This window comes from Pseudorasbora parva, chromosome 9 (genome assembly GCF_024679245.1).
Source record: "Pseudorasbora parva isolate DD20220531a chromosome 9, ASM2467924v1, whole genome shotgun sequence".
In the NCBI taxonomy this organism is placed as follows: domain Eukaryota; kingdom Metazoa; phylum Chordata; class Actinopteri; order Cypriniformes; family Gobionidae; genus Pseudorasbora; species Pseudorasbora parva.
The window spans coordinates 23,351,742-23,377,278 of NC_090180.1; the positions used below are offsets into that span (position 1 = coordinate 23,351,742).

At 36.7% G+C, this 25,537-nt stretch overlaps 1 protein-coding gene across 6 annotated transcripts in view; it reads right to left on the minus strand.

The window, feature by feature from the left end:
* Positions 1 to 25,537, minus strand: part of tnk2b (tyrosine kinase, non-receptor, 2b) — a 119,012-nt gene that overhangs the window by 48,127 nt on the left and 45,348 nt on the right. For 5 of the 6 annotated variants that reach the window (XM_067454346.1, XM_067454343.1, XM_067454345.1 and 2 more), the window contains exon 1: positions 5,433 to 5,981. In XM_067454346.1, the coding sequence (XP_067310447.1) occupies positions 5,433 to 5,504 (72 nt within the window). In that variant the 5' untranslated portion in view covers positions 5,505 to 5,981. Of the gene's footprint in view, positions 1 to 5,432; positions 5,982 to 24,850; positions 25,041 to 25,537 lie in introns of those variants that run through there. The other variant, XM_067454348.1, reaches the window with a different exon arrangement.

The following is a 25,537-nucleotide window of genomic DNA, read 5'->3' on the forward strand; positions in this document are numbered from 1 at the left end:
GACTCTGCCAGCATGGATCGCGTGTGGCGCGTTAGTGGATAATGAAGAGGCTCGCAAGCAACTGACATCTCTTTTCAAATTGATTACATAAACACAGAACATTTGTTTTTGATTTACATAATTTAGAACCTGCCATTTTAATGTTTTGTTAGACATGCGTCTCATTTTTGTGTGATAAGTTTTTCAGTAAGTTAGAGATCATTTTCTGTAAGGAATCAGATTAGACTTCGTTGACACAGGCTGCATATTGCGCATCATGTTTGTTTTCATTATTTAGCAAAAAACACAACATTGTTTTTATAGTGACTGTACACAAAAACAAGAAGGAATTTAACAGAGTATAGTGATGCATTACAGTTGTTAGTTATTTGAGTTTCTTTGATAAGAAAAAAAAAATTGCGGCCGTCGCACCAGCGCAATCATCGACCTCTAGGGGTTAAACTTACCTATCCCACCACACCTGACCATAACTTTACACATATCCCACCTCAATATCAGCAAACGTGTTTTGCAATACAAAAAAATGCAGATTTTTTTTCTTCAATTTACATGCATCGGCATATCGGCTATAGCACAAAAAACATCCAATATGGTTTGTTAATTAGCTGTATGTTGCATAATCCAAGATTATATTGTAATATTCCTCCTGCACTGTTTTCTATGCTTTAATGTTAATCAAACAACAAAACTGCCCACCATTTGACTAAATAACTGTCAAAAGGATTAATTTCAGTGAGGAAGAAAACACAGGCCGAATCCAGTCATAAAAATGTAATTTACTGCATAACGAATATTTTGTGTGAAAATTGTGTGAATATTAAGCCACAAAAAGACTATTTAAATATGAATCCTGCATGTTTCTGTGTGAATGAATGGCACATAGGCTACACGCGGTTGCATTTACCTCACAAACTGAAACTTGCAGTGTTTTTCCGCCTCTGCCGCCTCGATATGTATGAAAATGGATTTACCTCATGTCCAGTCCCTTCATAAGCATTTTACTGTTTCATTCGACAAAATCTATCATCATATCATAAACACACACACAGAAACCTCACAGCAACCCGTCAAATTAAAGTTGAGTGTATGAAGTTATTGTGACAGAAATATATTAGTGTTGTACAATAGAATTTAGTTACGTCTCAATGTAATAATAATATATGTATTACATTTATACAGTGAATAATATGCAGTGTTATTTAACATTTGTTTACTTTATTTCTGTACCTGAAAACTGTTAATTCTACCAAAAAAGCACGGTTTATTTCATATGTATCTTTGTTTTGCTGTATTTATGTTGGCCTGCTGAATGGTAAATGGATTCAGTCTGTTCATTAGAAATTATATGATAATACAGCAATAAACTTGCTAGTAGGCTACAAGTTAGTTTTTGTTTGTTTGTTTGTTTGTTTGCTGAGTTAAAAGACTATCAAAACACTTTATATTTTAATGACAAAATTTCAAATAAGAGGGCAAGTGACAAATATCGATATCTGAATAGGATAGTTCACAAAAAATGAAACATGTTGTTAATGGATTTATGTTAATAAAATGTTAATAATGGCTCCAATTGAAAATGTTCTAGTGACTGATCACATCAAAAATTCAGTTGGCCGAACTGAAATTCTGTGAATTGATGGAGTTTAATTCACAGAAATTAAATTTGGCCAACTGAATAAAAAAAAAAAAAAAAAAACTGGATCACATGATAATAAAAGACTAAATTAAATATGTTCTTCACATAAAGTGACCATATCTCTCATTAGTTAACATGCTTTGTTCATATGGATTACTTTTTTTAAAAGGTTTTATGAAATTTTTGAACCTTGAAAGTTTCAAATGGATGGATAAAAATGTATTTATGTTCTAAGGATTAACAAAAGTCTTGAGACCGAATTTTCATTTATAATGTTGAAACAAAAGAAACAAGGTGATGGTTGTGTCATCAAGGAACACTTTCTTCTATGTGCATTTGTGTGACCAGTATTTACCACTGCTTTGCACATTTGGACCGGATGAGCAAAGCTCACACAACACATCCATATGTAGCACAGAGAAGACAAATCCACCCTCGCTCTAAAGTCTGCCTGCAGATTCTATGATGGTCCATGTCAAAACAGCACCAAGCCTGATAAATGTAATAGAGCCCTACTCTGTTAAGACCATAAGACTACTGTATTACTTTACTGTATTACTTTATCTTTTTACTTTAAATATTTTGTGTAGTGGTCAGATGAATCACTTGTTTACAGGCTGCAGAGCTCTAATGAACCACCAGAGGGCAGCAATCACACAGAAGTGCTAGTGACCTTAGGCATTTGACTGACCTAAGTTTGGATACTTTACATTTACTAAACGAATCTTCTCTAAAGTCCAAACTTATCTGGAAATGTCATGCAGGCAGAAGTCATAATTATTTTATTTTTTTAAACCCGAATTGAACAAAAAAAGGCAATGCATGCTTCTGTTTACAGGCTCCAATTCAGCTTTGTAAGTGATGCTAAATATGCAGCTCAATACTCCAGCTTTAAAGACGTCACATTTTTCTCAGAACTTCCATACATTCTTTCAGAGAAACAATATTCTGAATATTCTAAAATAAATGAAGAGTATGACTTGATTATATCTACTGGGATTTATTCGGACTGAGCAAGATGATTGAAGTACTGAATCTATCAACAGAAGTATACAAAATAACTATTAGTTACTTGTTTAATGGCAAGATCAATGCTCTTTCTAATGAGTTGTCTTCACAGACAAACACATACACCAATCCCCCTGTAATGATCCCTATATAGCCTCCTTGAAAAAATTCTTCTGAAAAATCTCCAGAAAAGGACTACTGTCAAAAAAATAATGAAAACAACAACAAATATCCTTACTACAAGCAACAACACATTTGGATAAAATTGAGCAAAGATACACATAAAATAAGCAGTGCTTTTCAGGTTAGTCTAACATTAGTTTTCAGGTTCAGAATTTTAGTAATGTAATCAAATTTAAAAACATATTGCATATTTGCTGTATGAATTAATTATGAATCTTCTTAAATTTACCTTATTGAAGTTAAAAGCTATTCGATCAAGAGCAGGGAGCGATTTCCTTGTCTTTTGTTGTTTGATTAGAGATGAACCGCGGTGAACGGTGGGTGGAGGTGAATTTTGATATTTTACAGAGAACCGCTACACCCCTAGTTTACACAGATGCGGGGAATAATCCCAGTAAAGATATCTGGGTCTGATTCAGGCCCTTCATTCACACAGAAAGAGCTCTTTGAAGAATTTGAAGGCAATTTTACAAAATTAAGACAGAAACAGGAATAAAGCAAAAGACTGGTTTGTGTATGGGGGGAAAAAAGAGAGAAGCTGATGACTGAGGTGTGAAGTCAGTTTCGTTTCTGCAGGACGAAAATATCATCTGGGTCTCTCAAAGGAGGGATGAGGTCATAGAACGAAGTGTGAGAAAGTAAGAAAACGTGAAAATCCAGCAGACAACAAAGAAACCGTGTTAATACACGCACACACACACACACACACACACACACACACACACACACACACACACACACACACACACACACACACACACACACACACACACACACACACACAGCTTGGCCATCTTAAACCGTATTCTTCATCATTGTGTATCAGACATTGCCACCTTAATAAATAAAGGTTAATTACACAAGTAATCAGAGATGCAATTATCTTTGTGCAGAAAAAATAAAATAAACTATTAAATACCTTGGCTCACAAGTGACCATATACACTTTCAAATAAAAAAGCTTGAATGAGTGAATAACGTCCTCTGTCTATAAAACCTTAAAGGGTTAACCTCTTACCATTCACGAGGACATGGACGCACTGAAGCTCTCTTTGCTTAAGCTCTCTTTGCTCAAGGACTTGAGATATACTAAATTGTCACACCTATTCCTAAATTATTCACATAATTTGGTGGGTCGTCCCACCAAATCACCAAGTAAAGGCAGAGCAGAGATGATTCTAGAGGTCTCACAAAACCTTAGGGATCAAGAAAGCTCTGGAAACAGTCATTAAGTATGATTAAGTGCATTTTAAAGACTGATTACAGAATAAATTAAAATTTTCCTTTGTAATGTAAACACTTCACATTTGCTTCATTTGGGTTCACACAGTTTACATGGGTAAAAAATGTCATGTTTTAACCTCAAATCAACAGTGAAGCACATAAGTGTTGTGGATTGGGCATGGTTTGCATCTTCAGGGCTCAGCAAAGGTTTGATTGGTTAAATGTCTCTCATTTACTCATTTGCTCAAAAGCTAAAGCACAGACAATAATATTGTGAAGCATTATGATGATTTAAAAGTATTATTTTAAAATGTATGTTATTGCTTTAAATCATTAATCCAGTCTTGAGTGTCACTTGATCATTTAGAAATCCTTCTATGCGGATTTGATTCTCAAGTAAAAAAATGCATTATTACTTCTATTATTATTATTATTATTATTATTATTATTATTATTATTATTATTATTATTATTTATTAACAATAATGTTGAAAAAAGTTGTGTGGTTGACTTTTGTGAACTGTAAAAAAAAAATAATAATAATAATAATAATAATTATGCACCTATTGATGAAAATAAATCTTTGATGGATTTCATTTCCATCAGTTTTTGGTCCAGACCAATGCATTGACAATGTAGGAGTCCAGCACTCTGTAAAGTCTCCTCCAGCACATCCAAAAGACTTTCAATTAATTTAAGCTCTAGTCTCAGAGGTGCCAATTCATGTCTGAAAATGATTCTTCATGCTCCCTCCTAACCATTCTTTCACAGTTTGAGCCTGATGAATCTTGACATTGTCATCCTGGAATATGGCCGTGATGTGTCTTCATGCTAGAAACATAAGTAAACTAAAATAACGAACCAATCATAGACTCTTAAGCATTTGCCTATTTAAATCCAAACACCAACTTTATTTTTTTGTCTGGGCAGTGTTCATATACACTATACTAGCGTAGCAGAGCACCACCCAGAGCAAACAATGCCATGTAAACACACAGATGCTGTTGTTCAGACTAACAATCGACAACAACAGCAAATCACAGTCTTGTTCATTGCACATGCTTTGTGGCCAAAGACCTGTGTGTGTGAGACAGGGAAAATAAAAATGTATGGCACCCTCCACCATGCTAATCAGAGTGCGCATCACGTGACGAATCATCCACATGTGGGTTAGTGTAGCGTCTTAGAGACACACTGACACACTTACCAGAAGTGTAAGTGTCTACTTAGAGGTTAGTCAGTGTTTATCCACCTTTGACCGTGTAATTCTTACTGTACACAAATGCAATAAGCTGAGATTAATGTACATTAAAAACAAATGAAAATACTACTACTAATAAATATTCAAAATAAGTAACGCCAACAAAACTGTTATCAGTTACCTGGACACTCTGCAATACCTCATCCTCATCGCAATCGCTGGGCAGACGCTGGTATTCTGTCACGTCCCCCATGTTAAGGTCAAATGAAGGGTCCAGCTGCGTTGCTCATCCGCAACCCAGTTCAAATCAACACGGACGTGGCCCGATCCTTTGCGCCCAGGTGACACCACTGATTTTTGCTCCTCATAACAGGCTGCTCCTGGCTCCTTGATATCTGGTCAGTGTGTATTTTTGTGTGATGCCACACTGTCAGTCACTCACATCCATAAGCATTTCCCAACTCTATTGTGTACAAAGCAGGTCGCACATTCTCTCTCACTCAGCTGTTTTTTCAATTCGGCTTCTTCATTTGAAACGCTCCATCCCTCCTTCTCTTCCCTTCACAAACAGCTGTGTGCGGTGGGAGGGTTTTTTTTTTTTTTAAAGGAGTCCTAACGGCTCGGCTGATGCCATGGGCTTAATCCCTTGTTGTTGTCATGTTTTCATCTCTAATTTCTCCCTCCTTTTCTTTCCCCTCTCTTCTTTAAGCCCTGGCTGCCGGTCTCTGCTGCTGCAGTAAGTGGTTGCCCCCGACAACAGTGGCTACCTCGTCAAGTGCACTCACCAGTGAGCAGTGGGCTAGAGGATCTCAGCCAATCAGAATGCATGCAGGCGCTGCCTGATGAAGAGGCTTTAATCCGACAGGAGAGTTCATTCGAGAGAGAGAGTGAGAGAGCGAGACGAAGAGGGAGAGACAAAAATCAGGACCATCTGGGAACCCATAGTCCATGCATTTAGATAGATGAATGCACAGGGTAGTCCATTTGCTTCCTCCAGTCTCCTAATCTCTCCACATTCTCTCTGAGCTGGCTTAAATGTGTGGCCAATCTGCTGTTTTTCAGCCCAACCAATTTGGCGGTCTTCGCACATCTAACCCTGGAAGGCAAAGTCTGAACTAGGATACCAAAACAGCTGCCATGTGAGCTTACAGTGCTCCATATTAATGCAGATTTCCCCAGCACGTCTGGAGACTAGAGTTAGCATAATGTCCAGGTATGTTTTTTTCCTGTCAAGGGCATTTCATTTAGGCTTCCATTGTGATGTTTTCCTTATAACAGAATTGTCGGGTCACATAAACCCTGCAGTCTCAGTGCTGTTAGCCATGAAAGAAACATTTTCTAACCTGGTGTGAATAATACGGTACATTCTGTTCCTCTGACTACAATCATGGACACACAACCAAGCAAGCCACTTTCTATTTCTCTCTCATCCCTCCAGAAGTTTACATATGTAAATGTTTGGCTCCTACCTTTCCGAGGAAAGCTCATTTGAAACCACCCCAACTACCAATTGGTCAACAGGATGTCAGTATGCGCTCTTCAACTGGCACTCCTTCCCATGATTCTTCATTGCAGTTTTTTTTTTTTTTTTCGAGAAATATTTCGAGATATTTTTTTTACTAAAGGTATGGTTGAGATTGTGGGCTGTCCTGTGACTGCCCTTCCCATTACTGATCCTATATATGCACATGCTACATTACATACTACCAGGGCTGGGGGTAGATTCGCTGGGGGATGCTAGTTGGGAAGACTTGTTTTTATATTGTTTATCTTACACGGATCAGGCATAACATTACGTCCACCTTCCTGTACAATTGTGCTTTGGGACATCTGCCTTAACATGCACATGAATTTTAATGATATCCCATTCTTAATCTGTAGGGTTTAATACTGAATTGGCCCAACTTTTGAAGTTATTAAAGATTCTGGGAAGACTTTTCACAAGGTTATATAAGGTCAGGCACTGATTTTGGACGAGAAGGCCTGGCTCACAGTCTCCCCTCTAATTCGTCCCAAAGGTTGTCTATCAGGTTGAGATCAGGACTCCGCGCAGGCCATTCAAGGTTTGCTACACCAAACTTGAGTGCTGATTATTATATTTAAAAATAAAAAGCAACTGAATTTGGCTAATAGTTTGGGCTCTATCTTTAATATTATAGTAATGTCCAAGTAAGGGCTCCCTATATAGCTTACAGAATTATCTTTAAGAAACTTTTAATCATGACTGAATTAATTTAGGAACAGACAACAACAAAAAATTCAGTAAACCACTGTTTAATAAAAATATATAAAAAGCAATTTGTAAAACTGCTGTACCGAACCCTTACTGAACTGTGAATTCAAAACCGAGGTAGGTAAGAAACCGTCAGTTTTATGTACCTACCATTAAACCCCTAATTATTTATGTACATATGTATGTGTGTATGCATGTATGCTGCCACGTGCAGAGGGGGGAGCTTTGGGTGCTCGAGACCCTGCCCTTTTTCAAAATAAATCAAAAGTGCCTCTTTCAGACACAAATTAATGATAATATTTGTGCTCAATGAAACAAAAAAAAAATTGACTTATACTAACATGACAATGTGTATAGTAAAGAACAGCTCAAAAGTCAGAAAATATCTGTTTATTTTTCATATCAGTCGGTCTGAGGTGTTGCCATGATCATGTGTTTTGGCAGTGCTGCTATGGGTTGCGTGCGTTTTACTGGCTGATTTACCACAGTCTGTTCAGAACGGCTCTCGAGCCATATATGGTTTTTTCAGAGTGGCTTTATGGGGAAAAAATGAACCAAACATTTTTTTCATCAATAATCAAAGCGTATAATCAAATAATGTGTCGATTTAATTAAAAATCTCTATTATATATTTTTAAATATTACATAATTCATAAATGCCCGTTTGTCATGTATAATAACATTACACCAACCAATCATGATCTGGCAAAACAAGCTGAAAAAAATCGGTTGAAAATTTTATAAATCAAATTTCATCACTGACAGGATGTTAACTGACAAAAAAAGCACTGCACAAAACCATGCAGCACCAAAAGTTGCATTAATGGTAATTAGTGTTACTTGTATTTATGTATATTGATACACCGTTTACTATTTGATGAATCTATCACAGTTAATGAAGCCCAAGTGCCACCAGCACATACAGGCCTGTTATGTGAAGTGTAGGCTTGTGAAATGGTGATATGAAAGGACTTTATTATATTACCATTATTGATAATTATGCAGCATTATGAAAGAAGTCTCTTATGCTCATTAAGCCTGCATTTATTTGATCAAAAAGGGCAATATTGTGAAACATTATTAAAATAATGGTTTTCTATTTTAATATACTTTCAAATATAATTTATTACTGTGATCAAAGCTGAATTAATCATCATTACTCCAGTCTTCGGTGTCACATGATCCCTTAGAAAATCTAAAATTCTCATTCTAAAATAGATGTGTTTGTATTAAATTCAGATAAAGTAGGCTACATCGCACATACAGATGTACATTTTGAGCTAATCATTCATCATTGTAACAGCTTGTTTTATAAAGTTAGTAGCTAATATGACGATAACCTCACCCTGAACACTGAGGATTTGAATTTGTGACGATTGGGTACGGGTGGATCTGCGCATCTCTAGTATGCCCATCTCTACACTTGTTCTTAATTCAAGTTACCTTTCTGTCCAATATTTTTTGCTTCTTACAAAAGTCCCAAAGCCTCCAGAAGACAGTAAATGCTTATGTCATGCCTGAGCTGAAGCTTAAACTTGTTAAAATTGTTTAGTTTCACAGTTATGTAATGTATGTATGCAATTTCAACAATAAAACAATTTATTTTAAAACAAATTACAGCAAAGCATTTTTCTAAAAAAGAAAACAAATTAGATGATAATTTTAAGATACCTGTCTTATTGTCTCATATATTTAGTATTGCTCTTTAATAAAGAAAAAAAGTAATTATAATCGGATTAATCAGATTAATCGATTAATCGATCGATTAAGTGCTAGATTAATCGATTACAAAAAGAATTGATAGCTGCAGCCCTAACCGGCTCTTGAATTAATTATTTTTTTAAGTCACTTGTCGCCACCTACTGGTGTAATTATTTAATTGATACATAAAGGTTATTTTCAAAAGGTGATTTGCTCTATTTTAATCGCTACTGTAGACATTATTGTTTATATCCGAACTATAAACTTCTATCCCAGTACTTATAATGATCATTATAGAAATAATGATAGTATAATGATACAAAGTACAATGAATAGACTGAAAAGGCCATACAGATATTATTATCTTTAAATCAAATCTTCATCCTGATCACCCCCATCTACACTCAAATTAAAAAACAGAAGCTGTATTAGTGCCAGGTCACTTTTCGCATCTGTCTGTTTCGGCGTGTTTCTAAGCTTTGTTTGCATCAGGACTTTCTCTCTCTCTGAGCAGATGGCTGAAGCATCAACAGCAATGTCATTAAATCCCACTTCACCCACATACCCTCCTCCCCCACCCACTGTTAGGGGATATTCTCCTGCTGCCGGGCCATAACCGCACACGTCAACGTGACACACAGACCAGCGTTCACCGCTATACTGTCTTCATTTATAGACAAAATCACCAGCACACAAGTACAGTACTACTTTTCATCTAAATCAATCCAGCTAAGCCCAGCCTGTTGATTCATAGTAGGACATGGCCTTACAGAAGCAACGAGTCTAAATCACATGATCAAAGTCACAATTATTAAACAAAAAAGCCTAGTTACACAGCTCATTGTTTAAAACCACATGAACTCCTCACCCAACACCAAGATAGTAGCTGCTGAAACAAAGGGGAAAAGATGAAAGAGCATTGAGAGCGATGGGAAAGAGAGAAAGTGGGTGTATGTTACAGTCCATCACCATGGTGCTTCTAAAGCATTCTCTCAGATCAAGCTTTAAAACAGGGCTATATGATATCCCACATGACCACTCTCACAGGTATGGGAAATGGATTTAGATCCTATAGCCTGACCTGCATACTAAACAGGGACTGTTAAGCAATGCAAAGACTATCCACACTCACATGAAATTTGATTTCCAGAGGCTGCATGTTACAATGGAGATTCATTTTCTATATGTACGCATGTGTATTAAAACGCACACATGCAAAATCAAGCCCTGTCCAGTGGAGTGGAAAGGACTGCTTTTTATTGATTACTCCTCTGGATATTCCACAGAAGAGGCCAGTGGCCAGATTATCTGCTGATGATAATCTGCAGGACAATTCCAAATGTCTGTGTCAGTATAAAATTACCCACATATACTGCACTGCACTTATATTTCATGCCCCTTTGCATCTCTCATGCTAACATGCGTTGCTCAAGTTTTACCACTAACTGTATGCCGAAGTAACTCTGATTAATCCCTTTACTGAGGCTTTAACTATTTTTCCTAACAAATAAAACAAAATTGGCCATCAACAATTACTGTCAATAAACAGTAGTTGAGGGGGATTTCTGTTTAATGTTTATTTTTTTTTCTTTATATGAATATATATTGAATTGTAATTGAATGTTGCAGAATGTCAATAATTAAGGAAGCTTTTTTTGTTTTTGTTGTTTTTCCTGTTTAATTGTAATCGGGGTGGGTTTAAATAAGTTTTCTTCTACCCACTCCTTTTCGAGCAACAGTTGGAATTGTGACGTCATAAGTATGATGAATTTCACTTGTTGTACTGACTTATCAAAATGCTTCTTTATGGCCTTTGTTATGTGTCTTTATATGTTGCTCGAAATAAAATAATTTCATTCATTCATTCATTCATTCATTCATTCATTCATTCATTCATTCATTCATTCATTCATTCATTCATTCATTCATTCATTCATTCATTCATTCAGGGTACAAGTCAACAGTCACTAGGAATGAACGTAAGTGGAAATTCTTGGCCAAAAAAAAAAACAAACAAAACCAATTTGAGACAAAAACATAACCATTAATGCTGCAAAGAAAATTAAAAATACTAGGGCTGGGTATTGATTCAGATATTCCAATTCGATTCTATTTCGATTCACAAGCCCTTAAATCGATTCGATTTCGATTAAATTGTTCGATTTAGTTTCGATTTTGGATTCTCGATTCAACTGTTCTCGATTCAATGATTTAATACAAATACTATAGGTATTTATAAAAAAGAACAGTGAACATAAATGGGTAATTAAAAAGAAATGAAGAGACCTGACCACAAACCTGTATATTAAACTTTTTATTTTAGGTACACCTGAGTAGACTAAAACAGAATGCATCTCTATATTTCAAATCCATACAATTGTTAAATACAATTTTTAAATACAATTGTTAAATACAACTTGATTCTAAAAAAAAAATTATCTGAGAAGTATTTTATGGATATTTATTCTAAAACATAAAAAAGGATATTGGATGATTTTTAGCAATTTTCAGTACACGACAAGCTTTTCTTGCGATTTTGCCGCTCGTGTGCATTTACTGCATGAGAAACACGTTCATTATTTTTTTATGGTCTATGGGTTATTCCTGTACACAAGTATTTGTCGTGGTAACGGACAGCAATACCTTAAGGTGTCGACTTAAGTTGACTGCTGACTAACTATTATTTGAGGAAATCTGTTTATAACATAAGCTATTAGGGTTTGAATTATTGATCCTGCGCTGTATATGGACTATAATTTGAATATGTCTATAATGGTTAACGTACATAACTGACTAAAGTTTGATCCTAATGCAAGGCAAGCATTTGCGTGTATGTGATCTATTTTTCAGTGGTTGTGTGCTCGGCTATGTATGTTTTGTCACATCAACTGTTCCGCAGATTTTTAGTATTACTACAGCATTTCACCTCAGCATTATAAAAGGTGACAACGCACCGAATCATAAATAATGTGTGCCTCTTGCTCCTTTGTAAGATCACGCAAGGCAAAATGGGTTACATCTAGTGGAAAAGACTAGTAATTCGATTTTCATTAATCTTATGTTCAATGTTAGCAGAAATAAATATGGAAAAAAAATTGATTCATGGCCTTTGAGAATCGATTCTTAATCGACCAGATTTTAAAAAACGATTAATCGGAAAAAAAATTTGCCCAGCCCTAAAAAATACATTCATATTATAATATTTTACACACATTTTCCTTTAGGAATAACTACTGTAGATGTTGGACAAGAAGGTCATTAATTAATAATAAGAATTGCAATTAAGGAACTTGCTATGGAAGCAAATAAGGGACATAATTCTTTGAAATTTAACAGCCACTGAATACTTTTTTATTTTGAAAAACATTTATCTGAATTTATTTGCTCTGAATTTACCCCTTTGAAATGATTTTACTTTGGAAACCATTCGAATTTACCTCTCAACCTGAATATCGATGAATATTTTTCAATGCTCACAAATTCAGATACAAAAAAAAAATCTACTTACAGAATTTCAGATCAAGTAGATTCAGGTTGATCAAATTTGATTGCTCAAATTCAGATCTCAAATTTCAGGTTAATATTTTTCAAAGAAAACATCAGTCTAATTCGACTGCTCAAATTCAGATCGAAAAATTCAAGTTAAATATTCACATGGTAACATCCGGGCTACCCAGAATAGGAAAAACAGTCGAGCGCTGATCAGAGGTTGAGCACGGCGACCTGTCTGTCGTGATCAGGGGCGTAGTCAGCGGTCGGGCCTGTGCCTATGCCCACTATGATGACCAGTACTACGATGCGAAATTCTATAAAAAGGACTTTAAAAACAATCGCATTAACGGGAGAGAACCCATCCTTCAGGCCGCAAGTAACCTTGAGACTTTGCCATCTGTTTTATGCATTAGTCATGATAGTGTAGGGGTAAGGTGCGCGGCACTAAGTTTTGACACCATTCGAGCTGCAGTTCGAATCAGTCTTTTGCCGAAGTCGATATACTTCCTTTTCTCATCATATATCAGATCGGAATGGTGTTTATTTTTAATAAAAATTAAGAACACATTTGAAAAGTGGAAATAAAGCGTCTAACGTTTGTTGTAACTGCTGCTAATGTTTTGTATGTGGACCAAAAATAAAATTCTGCCTATGCCACTGGTCGTGATCCAAGAAGTCGATCGGCAGCCAGAGTAGCTATGTGAGCGAAGTGGAGCGGCGAGATTTTCAATGGCGTGAGGAGCGGATTTTCGGCGCGTTATGGTTTTCACACGCTCCGAGACCGCTCCACTATCAATCCATCACGAGTACAATACATGCCAACGGGCCGGCACATAATAACTACATTTTTAGCCAGAACTAGAGCTTAGATCGGCTATAAAAAAAAAAATCAAGCCCGACCCTACCCTACCCGAGCCCGTGCACCCGAGAGACCGGCCCTGCCCGATACATTAACTGTAATTATGAGCTGGAGCCTGATTTAAACCAGACCATTGTTTAATACGTGGACATTCTGGCGAGAACGGGCCTGTAATGACTAATGAGTGGCGAAGCCAGTATGACTACCGGTGTTGTCACATTACACTTTGATTAACCGGTGGGAAAATGTCCCCACTGTCACATCTCTACTGTACATTCACGAGATGGATGCGCATTGCTTAGAGTTTATCACAGATAAGGACAAGAACATAGGCTAATAGTCAAATGTAAATGCAGTCAAATGCAACCTTTGTCTAAAACCGAAATTCTATCGATGTCGCAACAATAAGAAAAGAACAAATGCGCATAGTCATAACAGAGTTTACACACAGTTTTGTTGTGTCTATGAACAGAAGCTATATCCAGATATTGCCAGATCATCAATTTACCTCTACAATACTTAACAGAATTGGACCGTTTGTGATTCTGTCTATGTCATGATTTCTTGCATTGTCTTGAGCCAATTCTCTATTGTTAGTCTGGATAGACCACAGTCATTATGGTTCATCATATCGCCTTCTACTGGATGTAAAATGCTCTGTGGTAGCCTACATCTTAGAATGTTTAGAGCTACTTCTGTAGTTATTTTGTTGAAAGTAACTCAAAAGTAATACAGGAGTAATGTAACGCATTATAATTCTGAGACAGTAATATTGTAATGTAAATAATTACTTTTAAATAGCAGTAATAAGTAATCTATAATATATTACAGTTTGGAAGTAACTTGCACAACACTGGTCACAGGCCCGACCGCTGACTACGCCCCTGATCACGACATCCTCTGATCAGCGCTCGACTGTTTTTCCTATTCTGGGTAGCCCGGATGTTACCATGTGAATATTTAACTTAAATTTTTCGATCTGAATTTGAGCAGTCGAATTAGACTGATGTTTTCTTTGAAAAATATTAACCTGAAATTTGAGATCTGATTTTAAGCAATCAAATTTGATCAACCTGAATCTATTCTATCTGAATCATTGGTGGTGGCTGAGGAGATTCCCCCCTTCTATATGTAAAGCACTTTAGGTGTCTAGAAAAGCGCTATATAAATGTAATGAATTATTATTATTTGATCTGAAATTCTGTAAGTTGTTTTGTTTTTTGTTTTTGTATCTGAATTTGTGAGCAGTGAAAAATATTCAGGTTGAGAGGTAAATTCAAATGGTTTCCAAAGTAAAATAATTTCAAAGGGGTGAATTCAGAGCAAATAAATTCAGATAAATGTTTTTCAAAATAAAATATTTCAAAACTAAGTATTCAGTGGCTGTTAAATTTAAAAGAATTATGTCTCTTATTTGCTTCCATAACTTGCATTGTGTGTTTTTAGTCAACCCAAACACTATATTCCCTGAGGATGAAAAAAGATAAATGGAGCCATGTGAGGCAGAGATGTTAAACAACCCATCATCATCAAGATATCTGAACATCTCTATCAGAACTGCTTTTTATTCCAACTCCTGAAGAGGTTCCTTACATGACAATGAGATGCGTTTAGCCACTTAGCCATTGTTTAAATTCACTAAATTAAAAAAACCAGTTCACCAAATCGGACTGAATCGTTCTAAACGGTTTGAGTCTCAAATCAGCGCTGATCCAACATGTTACTTTAGTTACTCACTTTCTGATATGAGTGACAGTCCCTCCGACAATAAATAAACTAATATATTGAATTATAACTCCAACAGTTCACTGAACTGAGATATGTTTTTCTGAGAGAACCAATAATCTCATGAGCAGCTGATACTGAGCATGCGTGTGTAACCGAACGTACAGCAGTTCTTGGATCACCAGTACAGAATCAAAAACCGTTTCTTTCGGACACGTTAGAAACTGAGAACCGACGAGTTGATGAGCAGAGAAATTCGATCACTCTTCAAGCACACAACGGTCTTCCCAACTGGACTATTTGCCTTTTTTTCCGGCTACAGAGTTCCCACGGGACTTCAGCACGAGACTACAGGTAGCCATCTAAAACACTATTTAGGTAAATTTAAACAATGGCTAAGTGGCTAAACGCATCTTGTTGTCATGTAAGGGCCCTGTTCATGTTGGACAGACATTTTAATTGCATTTTTTGTCTGTTAAGAGGCACAAAGACACTATAACCCCTTTACATATATGCCCCCATAACTCGTTTTAGCTGAGTGGGGGCTCTGGGCATTAAGTGTAATAGCTCCGTGTTGCAAGCACCAATCCGGTTATATATATATATATATATATATATATATATATATATATATATATATATATATATATATATATATATATATATATATATATATATATATATATATATATACAGTCTTGTTCAAAATAATAGCAGTACAATGTGACTAACCAGAATAATCAAGGTTTTTAGTATATTTTTTATTGCTACGTGGCAAACAAGTTACCAGTAGGTTCAGTAGATTCTCAGAAAACAAACAAGACCCAGCATTCATGATATGCACGCTCTTAAGGCTGTGCAATTGGGCAATTAGTTGAAAGGGGTGTGTTCAAAAAAATAGCAGTGTCTACCTTTGAATGTACAAACTCAAAACTATTTTGTACAAACATTTTTTTTTTCTGTGAATCACTAAACTAATATTTAGTTGTATGACCACAGTTTTTTAAAACTGCTTGACATCTGTGTGGCATGGAGTCAACCAACTTGTGGCACCTCTCAGCTGTTATTCCACTCCATGATTCTTTAACAACATTCCACAATTCATTCACATTTCTTGGTTTTGCTTCAGAAACAGCATTTTTGATATCACCCCACAAGTTCTCAATTGGATTAAGGTATGGAGATTGGGCTGGCCACTCCATAACATTAATTTTGTTGGTTTGGAACCAAGACTTTGCCCGTTTACTAGTGTGTTTTGGGTCATTGTCTTGTTGAAACAACCATTTCAAGGGCATGTCCTCTTCTTCAGCATAGGGCAACATGACCTCTTCAAGTATTTTAACATATGCAAACTGATCCATGATCCCTGGTATGCGATAAATAGGCCCAACACCATAGTAGGAGAAACATGCCCATATCATGATGCTTGCACCTCCATGCTTCACTGTCTTCACTGTGTACTGTGGCTTGAATTCAGAGTTTGGGGGTCGTCTCACAAACTGCCTGTGGCCCTTGGACCCAAAAAGAACAATTTTACTCTCATCAGTCCACAAAATGTTCCTCCATTTCTCTTTAGGCCAGTTGATGTGTTCTTTGGCAAATTGTAACCTCTTCTGCACATGCCTATTTTTTAACAGAGGACTTTGCGGGGATTCTTGAAAATAGATTAGCTTCACACAGACGTCTTCTAACTGTCACAGTACTTACAGGTAACTCCAGACTGTCTTTGATCATCCTGGAGGTGATCATTGGCTGAGCCTTTGCCATTCTGGTTATTCTTCTATCCATTTTGATGGTTGTCTTCCGTTTTCTTCCACGTCTCTCTGGTTTTGCTCTCCATTTTAAGGCATTGGAAATCATTTTAGCTGAACAGCCTATCATTTTTTGCACCTCTTTATAGGTTTTCCCCTCTCTAATCAACTTTTTAATCAAAGTACGCTGTTCTTCTGAAAAATGTCTTGAACGACCCATTTTCCTCAGCTTTCAAATGCATGTTCAACAAGTGTTGGCTTCATCCCTAAATAGGGGCCACCTGATTCACACCTGTTTCTTCACAAAATTGATGACCTCAGTGATTGAATGCCACACTGCTATTTTTTTGAACACACCCCTTTCAACTAATTGCCCAATTGCACAGCCTTAAGAGCGTGTATATTATGAATGCTGGGTCTCATTTGTTTTCTGAGAATCTACTGAACCTACTGGTAACTTGTTTGCCACGTAGCAATAAAAAAGATACTAAAAACCTTGATTATTCTGGTTAGTCACATTGTACTGCTATTATTTTGAACAAGACTGTATATATATATATATATATATATATATATATATATATATATATATATATATATATATATATATATATATATATATATATATATATATATCCTGTACTCGCAAAGGTATAATGATTAAGATTAACTTAAAAATTCCCCGGAGTTTGTCCTTTAATAAAGCAATAAAAGTATGCAAAACCAAAACAGGTCACCAAGGTATGAAATCCATTCTTAAAATAAAGAATGACTTTTGAAAAAGCTACCATGGGGAAGAAGAAAAAAAAAATCCCAACAACCAATCATAGCCCTGACACGACCCATTATCCCTACTTCCCAGAAAGCTTTACAGTTACCTTTAACCACAGACAGGGGTGCATGGGATAGGAATCCAGGATAAACGCACATTGTAAGCGTGTGCGCAGGCTGACTAATCTCTGCTTTTGTGGCATCTTTCTAGAAAGCCCTGTGCAGTCATGTGAGCGAGACTGGCATCAAGGCAGCGTGTGTGTGTGTGTGTGTGTGTGTGTGTGTATGTGTGTGTGTGTGTGTGTGTGTGTGTGTGTGTGTGTGTTTAACAGGTGTTGTTTAAGAGGGTATGCAAGGCGAGAGGATTACTGATCTCTAGTGAAGAGTGGAGGGGACAGGGTGACCCAGGTGTATCCTGGGGTCATTAAACAAATCCACTGAGGCTGGAGTGATGGCATCCAGCAGCATCACACTTGAGGGCAGTGAGACAGTCAGAGTGACTGACAGTTTATAAGCAATGTATGAAAGACAAACAGAAGTGATCTGTGCAACAGGGGGAAAATGCAACAAAAAAAATACTGCAAATGTTTAGCTGCAGTCCAGTGCACTGCAACACCTGCAACAACCTTTCTCTGACCTGAGAAAGGTTTCCCTAACATTAGTGACAGGAATGAAAACAGTCTCTGTGCAAACAGTCTCACTCTCACTCAAATTCGGTTGTGAGATTGAACATTTAAGGGAGTCACTTATTTAATAACCAAACTATGTTTTGAACATAAGTATTTTGGTACTACAAATAGCGGATAATGATGACTACTGTACTTCAGACAATTGCCACAGGACGCAGCAAAGCAAAATGGAACAAGCCTAAAACAAGTTAAGTCACCTTTATTTATAACACTTTATACAAAAGATGTTAACATATACGTTTCAAAGCAGCTTTACAGTGAAAACAGGAAAATTGTGGATTTCGGCTGTTGTTCAGCTGAAGTAAATTCTGTGTTAATTCAGCAGTTGTAAAGTTTTACATAGATTGGAAACTGTCAAGACTAACAAAATCAATTTGTCTTGGTGCTTTGTTACTATGTTATATGAAACATATACATTTATAAGGTCGCCAATGCCATTCAAAAAATGTAACTGTGCTGTGTTTCATAGGAAATAAATACATATACTCACACACAGGCACTCACACCTGTGAAACACACTGAATCACTGCTAAGCCTGTCCTAAAGTTGCACCGCTGATCACCGGAGACCGTCATTCTAAAAATAGATCCTCAGTAAGACAGAGTAGTTACATTAAAATCTCAATTCAGGGTTTGTAAAACTCTGGGGGTTTGTGAGTTGACAAAAACCTAATAATTACTTAAATTGAATGATTTTTTTTTTTTAAATAATTAATTATATTCCATTACCTTTGTCTTTTGTCCTTTACCTTATTTTCCGTTGGTTCCTTGCCACTGTCTTCTTTGGCTTGGCTTGCTCAGTTGGGGACACTAAAATTTCGATCTAAGTTTTTCAACTAAATATCGAAATAAAGTTAATTTATTAGGTATTAATTAATTGTATAAACTATAATACTGATCTGCCAACATTGTCGCTATATGATAAATTGAAATAGGCTGATAAAATCACCGTTTTCTCCAGAACAACTGTACAGCCGGATCAAAATTTGTCCTGCAATATTGTCCTGTTTAACACCATGAAGCTGCATTGAAACAATCGTCATTGTAAAAGCACTATATAAATAAAGTTAAAAAAAGAACCCGCAAAAAGATGCATTCAAATAAAATGTATATTTCACCAAACATATTTATTGTGATCAGTCAATATATCAAGTCCACATGCAAAAAACTGTATACATTTGAACAAAATGCACCTGAGAGCAGAGCTGAAACAGCCGTTAATGAAGACCAAAACAAACATCATTCCCAAAAGAAAACAGATAATCAATCAACGTTAGTTTTTATTTGCACATTTTTAACCTATGCAGTGCCGCATTTGAAAGTTTTCTTTACCACATATCAAGACATCCTTTTATGCATAAAACTTCTTAAATGTATTCAGTGTTGTTCCTTATTTAAAATAAGATAATTTCACCAAATATGCTGGAATTGATTTGTTAAAGGGTTGCTTCAGCGATTAGCATATGGTTTTCTATCAGTAGAAGCCCTGGAGTATATTCAAATGATTGTGCTTTCCCCCCTCATATCCCCTTGGAGACAAGAGATTATTGCATTTTGGAAATTTTCTGGAAAAATTCCTATGGAGCTATGGTGAGCAATGTAAGTCTTTTAACTTCTCAAATTAATTTCTATGAAAGTTATGATTGCAAAGGCATGAACTGAAAAGCGCCAGACTGAACTCACGTTGTGAATGTATCAGGGTATCTGCAGGTTTCACCAAGTCAAATTTAAGACTTTTCAAGACCTTTTTAAGACCATTATGAATAAAATTTAAGACCTATATCACGCAATAAAAAAACATGCATAGGAAATGCAGAATCACTCAATTAGGCTACTTAAAATTATATTATTTAATTTATTTAAATTGAACAAAGTATTAGTAAACTTATTATTCATAGCTCAATCCCACCAGGATTAGCGCATTATATATATTTTATATATATATATATATATATATATATATATATATATATATATATATATATATATATATATATATATATATATATATATATATATATATAAATTGACAAAAATTAGTTTTTATTTTGTGGTGGTCACTTCCATAGATTTGCAAACATTTTTATTTTTTTAAATAATTAGGATGCAACATTAACCATATTATTATGCATGAATGCAAAATGCATGAATCTTGTTTTGTTATTATCAAAAAAGGCTGGTCCAGTAGTGCACTATCTATCTTTAATAACACGAACGCTTGGGGTGGGAACCAACATCTTAAAAGTAAACCACAGCAATAATTGCTTAATATAAGTCAAACGTTTTCAAGTGATTACGTAATCAAGTAATCGGTCAGTAATAAAATGTATACTTATAAACAAATGACAATAGGACAAATAAATACAACATAAAGATGCATATCTACAAAGAGGAACACCCACCGTTTTTAGAAATAGGGTTTATTCAACATAGACATTTAGATATGTGGGCAAATGCATGGCTCAGTGCATGCATTGTTTTAGTTTGGCAGGGTCGCCGCTAGCTTAGCTTAAAATGCATTTCCCCACATATCTAAATGTAGCAAAGCACCAAAGTTGAATAAGCCCTATTTGTAAAACAGTTGGAGTGTTCCTTTAAGTGTAAGTACTGTTTCCCCCGTTTGTGTTGCATTAGTTTGCTTTCAATTTGAGAGCTTACTAATGCGCAGATCCAGTGCTTACTGACACGTCCCAAACTTTTTAACTGTTTCAGGATATAGACATATGCATAATGTGTATATTTGATCGTTCAAGAGTAACCTTAGAGTAATGAGCCAAGAAATAACACATTCAATACACTCGCGCGAGCGCTGACAGGCAGCAAACACACGCAGCCTGACATCGGAGTTCGGAGTTTACATCACTGTTATTAACTCTTTTAGTTCAATCGGGTATATTATACTTTTATTTGGTCATTAAGCAAGATGGTAAGAAAGATTTGCCTTCGCGTTCACGATCGCGGAACTGCAAGAACCGTCAGACTCAGCTGAATAATAAAATCCGTTTTATGCGTCTGTGGGGTACGATCAGAAAGAGGCTCGTGCCAATAACACGAAAGCTGATTTGCTGCAATACACGTGGCATGCTTGTCTAATTTGTAGTTGTAATAGAGCGAACAATAGTTGGTCTAGCGAAAGAAAGAACTACAAACACCACAGAACAAACACACACACACACACACACACGTGCGCGCGTGCTGCGGGAGGCGAGAGCATTTCAATGAGGTAGCGTTACATGGACGTAGGAAAATTAAGACCTGTTAAACATTATTTAAGACCTAGAACGCAGTGCTTCCGCGAAATTAAGACTTTTTAAGGCCTTATATTTTGATTTTGAAATTTAATACTTTTAAGACTTTTTAAGACTCCGCGGGGACCCTGTGTATGCCGCGAGTGTAGTCGCGATTACCTCAGCTCTCATCATGAGAGCTCATCAGCTCGTTTATCTCACTCCTGCAGTTAGTGCTCAGTGCCTCACAGGGCAGCAAAGCATTCTGGGAATTGTAGTCTTTCATCCCCATGAGACAAAAATACATTTTCTGTCTTTTCTCAGTCTAGAAGGCACCAAATTCAAAAATAATTTCACATTTCTACTACATTGATGACCCAGATTAAATACAGATTCCTCTTCCCAGCGCTGAAATACCCCTTTGTCCCCTGTTGTCTGTGTACTATATTATCCATGTTTATATATATATATATATATATTGGAACAGTAAGAAATAAAAAATTTCTACTATAATTTAAAACATGTAGTTGGGCCAATGACATGATTGACATGATTGACATGACCAATAACATTTTTCCATTGGCTCCACGTATTATTTCTGTTTAAACAGACTGCTTCAACAATTGATGAAATTCAATTCACAGAAATCCAATTAGGCCAATACAATTTTTTTAATAGACTTTGTTAATTGTATATGGATGCCTCTGTATAATGTGTATAATGACATAGGTATTACAATGAGAGGGTGAAATATGAGGGCATTACCCAAGTTCCCATTTTTGCAAAATGTTTATAAATCATACAGAATTAGTATGAGTACTTGAGTACTTGTATTAGTACTTGTACAGTATAAAAACCCTTACGCCCATTGAATGTCCCCACAAAAACAAACGTGTGTGTGTGTGTGTGTGTGTGTGTGTGTGTGTGTGTGTGTGTGTGTGTGTGTGTGTGTGTGTGTGTGAGCTCGAACTTGTGACTGTTGAAGTTAACAGGCAAAAGCAGCACTGTAACTATGCATGAGTGTTAAACACACAAGGTTGAGCTCATGGGCTTAGTGTTTACTCGACTGAGTTAAACCAGGTCCTTAGAGACACACCAAGGCAGGTGGGCAGACAGTCAGCTGACAAGAATTGAGTGTTAGAGAGACATAAAAGGGAACAAAATGTGAAGGATAAAACGTTGCATATGTTGAAAAGACTCCAGAAGAAATTTAGTTTTTTTGTGTGTTTTGTTTTTTTCCCGTTACTCTTTTTTTAGTACTTTAACACATGATTTTGTCTATGGTGCATAAGCAGGCATGAGTGCCACTTTTATGAATGGATTTTTGACCATGTGGGTGGCTATTATTGGCATGCCATACTATATACAAAGTGACTGTGTGCATGTGTGTGTAGGTGTGCTCTTCTGAAAACAGAGGTGTTCTCTGTAAGAGACCTGGTCTATTGCATCATCTCCTGTTCTGTTATATGACACACACCATATGATCTTATTCTGTAACCTGCTCCCCCCTCCTGATGTAATGCTAAAAAAAAGTGAGAGAAATTGAGCTATTAAACTTCTCAGGCCAGTTTTTAAATCTCTGGTGTCATTGGTTTTCATCCCACATCCCAGTCTACCAAGCACTCCAGGAAGCCTTGTCACCACTGACATATGTCCTTGAGGTGGGGGCACTGTAAGGCGATGCTGGTCCATTTGAAGAAGTGGACAGAGAAATGGGGTAGGGGTGGATATGGGCGACACACAGGAAGTGACAAATAGAAGGGTTAAAATAACATCATCCTCTGGGCTCCCTCGTACCTCTAAGCAGAGCCCCAGAGTTGTCGGTCTTGGCTCTTCAGTCTCTCCAGGCATTCGCAACACCACTCCACAAGAAGCACGCTTGTGGCTATTTCCGCACACACAGACACACACTTCCTATGGAAGTAAAAATAGCCACACTTCCCCTGATGGGAGCTAAACCCCCCAACCTCTGCGAGCCTCTCTTCTGTTCTAAAAAAAAAACTCTCAGCGACATATTCTTATCAAGAGGCAGAGCTGGTGTGAACGTCACTGATTGAGTTTATCACCCTGTTTCAAAAGAAACCCTAAGACCAACACTTTATCAGAATCAAAATCCCTATAAAAATGGATCAAGAATTCCACTCATAAGCCAGGAGACATTAACTGCGCGACATATGCATAGGGTCACAAACACTCAAGGCATTTAAGCAGGTGTATGTCAGAACTGCTCCACCTACAGAGAAAAATCTAAAAGTGTCAGTAATGAACTCTTTAAAACCCTGTTCTAAATATAGTGCCGTTTGACTGAGATGGGAGCCATGAAGAGCAGATAAGCGTACAGTAATTACACTCAGCCAGAGATAATTTCCTCCCAGCAAACAGTGCTGAAAGCACAGACTGATGTTTTTTACTGACTGCAAAACTTTTGCACCATGACGATATGCCAAGCACTCAGACAGTCACACAAACATATATGCTTTGGGCTTATCTCAGCCCAAAACAATACTCTGCAGTCATTGTGGTGTTTAGTCAGATATATTTAGGACTGACATGTTTGCCTTCTGTTTATAAAGAAAACAGACAACCACAGGTTTTTTGTATGACAGTCACACCATCATGGCCTGCAATAACACAACAAGCACACCCTGTTTGCACAATGGAGGAGTGTAGTATATCCAAATCAGGTAAAATAAATGGATCTTGAAGCAACTACGGGGGGGCTACATGGGGAGGCAGGTCAAGGCTACAGACCACACGGAGGGTGTTTGATTCTGGATAACACGGGTGAGCTGAGAGTCAAATGACGGAGTTCCAGGCACTTCAGTGCACAGTAATAAGATACAGAGCACTCACCTTCGTTGTCCACTTGACCCTCCGCACAGCTAATGATGGATGGGGCAAGGGTAGAGAGCTGCGTGGCATGTGCGCAGTGCAGCGATACATATGCAAGAACACACATGCATAGACACACAGTACCTGTTGCAAATGCCAGTTCTCTCATAACTAAGTCAAAACCAGCTTTCATTCAAAAATAAAATCACTGCAATAGAAAATACCCCTAGACAAAAAAAAAACACAAAAAAACCACACCAACTCATTTTCAGGTAACGCACCTTTTATGATGACATGAGCACAATGCAGAGTGCACTTACCAGCTGTCCGCTATGTAGGACGACTGTTGGTTACTTTAGCTTTACGGGCAGTGTGTGTGTGTGTGTGTGTTGCACAGCAATAGGTTCACACACAGCGCACAGGCAGGCTGTCTGTGCAGTGGCTGACTTCACAGGCTGCTAAGTCCATCACACCATCGTGCACATCTCCGTCCATGGGGATCCACTGCAACTATAACAAATAAAATAATAAAAAAGGATTAATACAGGACTCCAGAACCATAATATTTAAGAACAGTGGCACTGGTGCAAAGTTCTACAGCACCTGATATGGGAGCACTGAGGTGGCAATGGGAGTATTAATAATATTGCATATTTGTCTCTTCAAAATACACATTTGACAGTATCTTGAGCTTGAGTTGAGATGTGGATGTACATTTATTTTCATTAACAAAACGGCAATATCTGTTCAAATTAACAACCTCACTTTAAAGATTTTTTTTTTTTTTTTAAGTTAGGATTATAAAATTAACCATTGGTTGTCCATAGAGTCATACATTTGTAGATCATGACCACAGGTAAAACCACGCATGTCACCTCATTAACATGGCTAACCTTGTGGATTCTATGGTACTGGTTATGAAAAACAGTAGCCTAAAGACATTTAGCATAAATTAAAGTGTGACGAGACATTTTATTCAGAAATTTGAATGATCAAATGCATAGAAT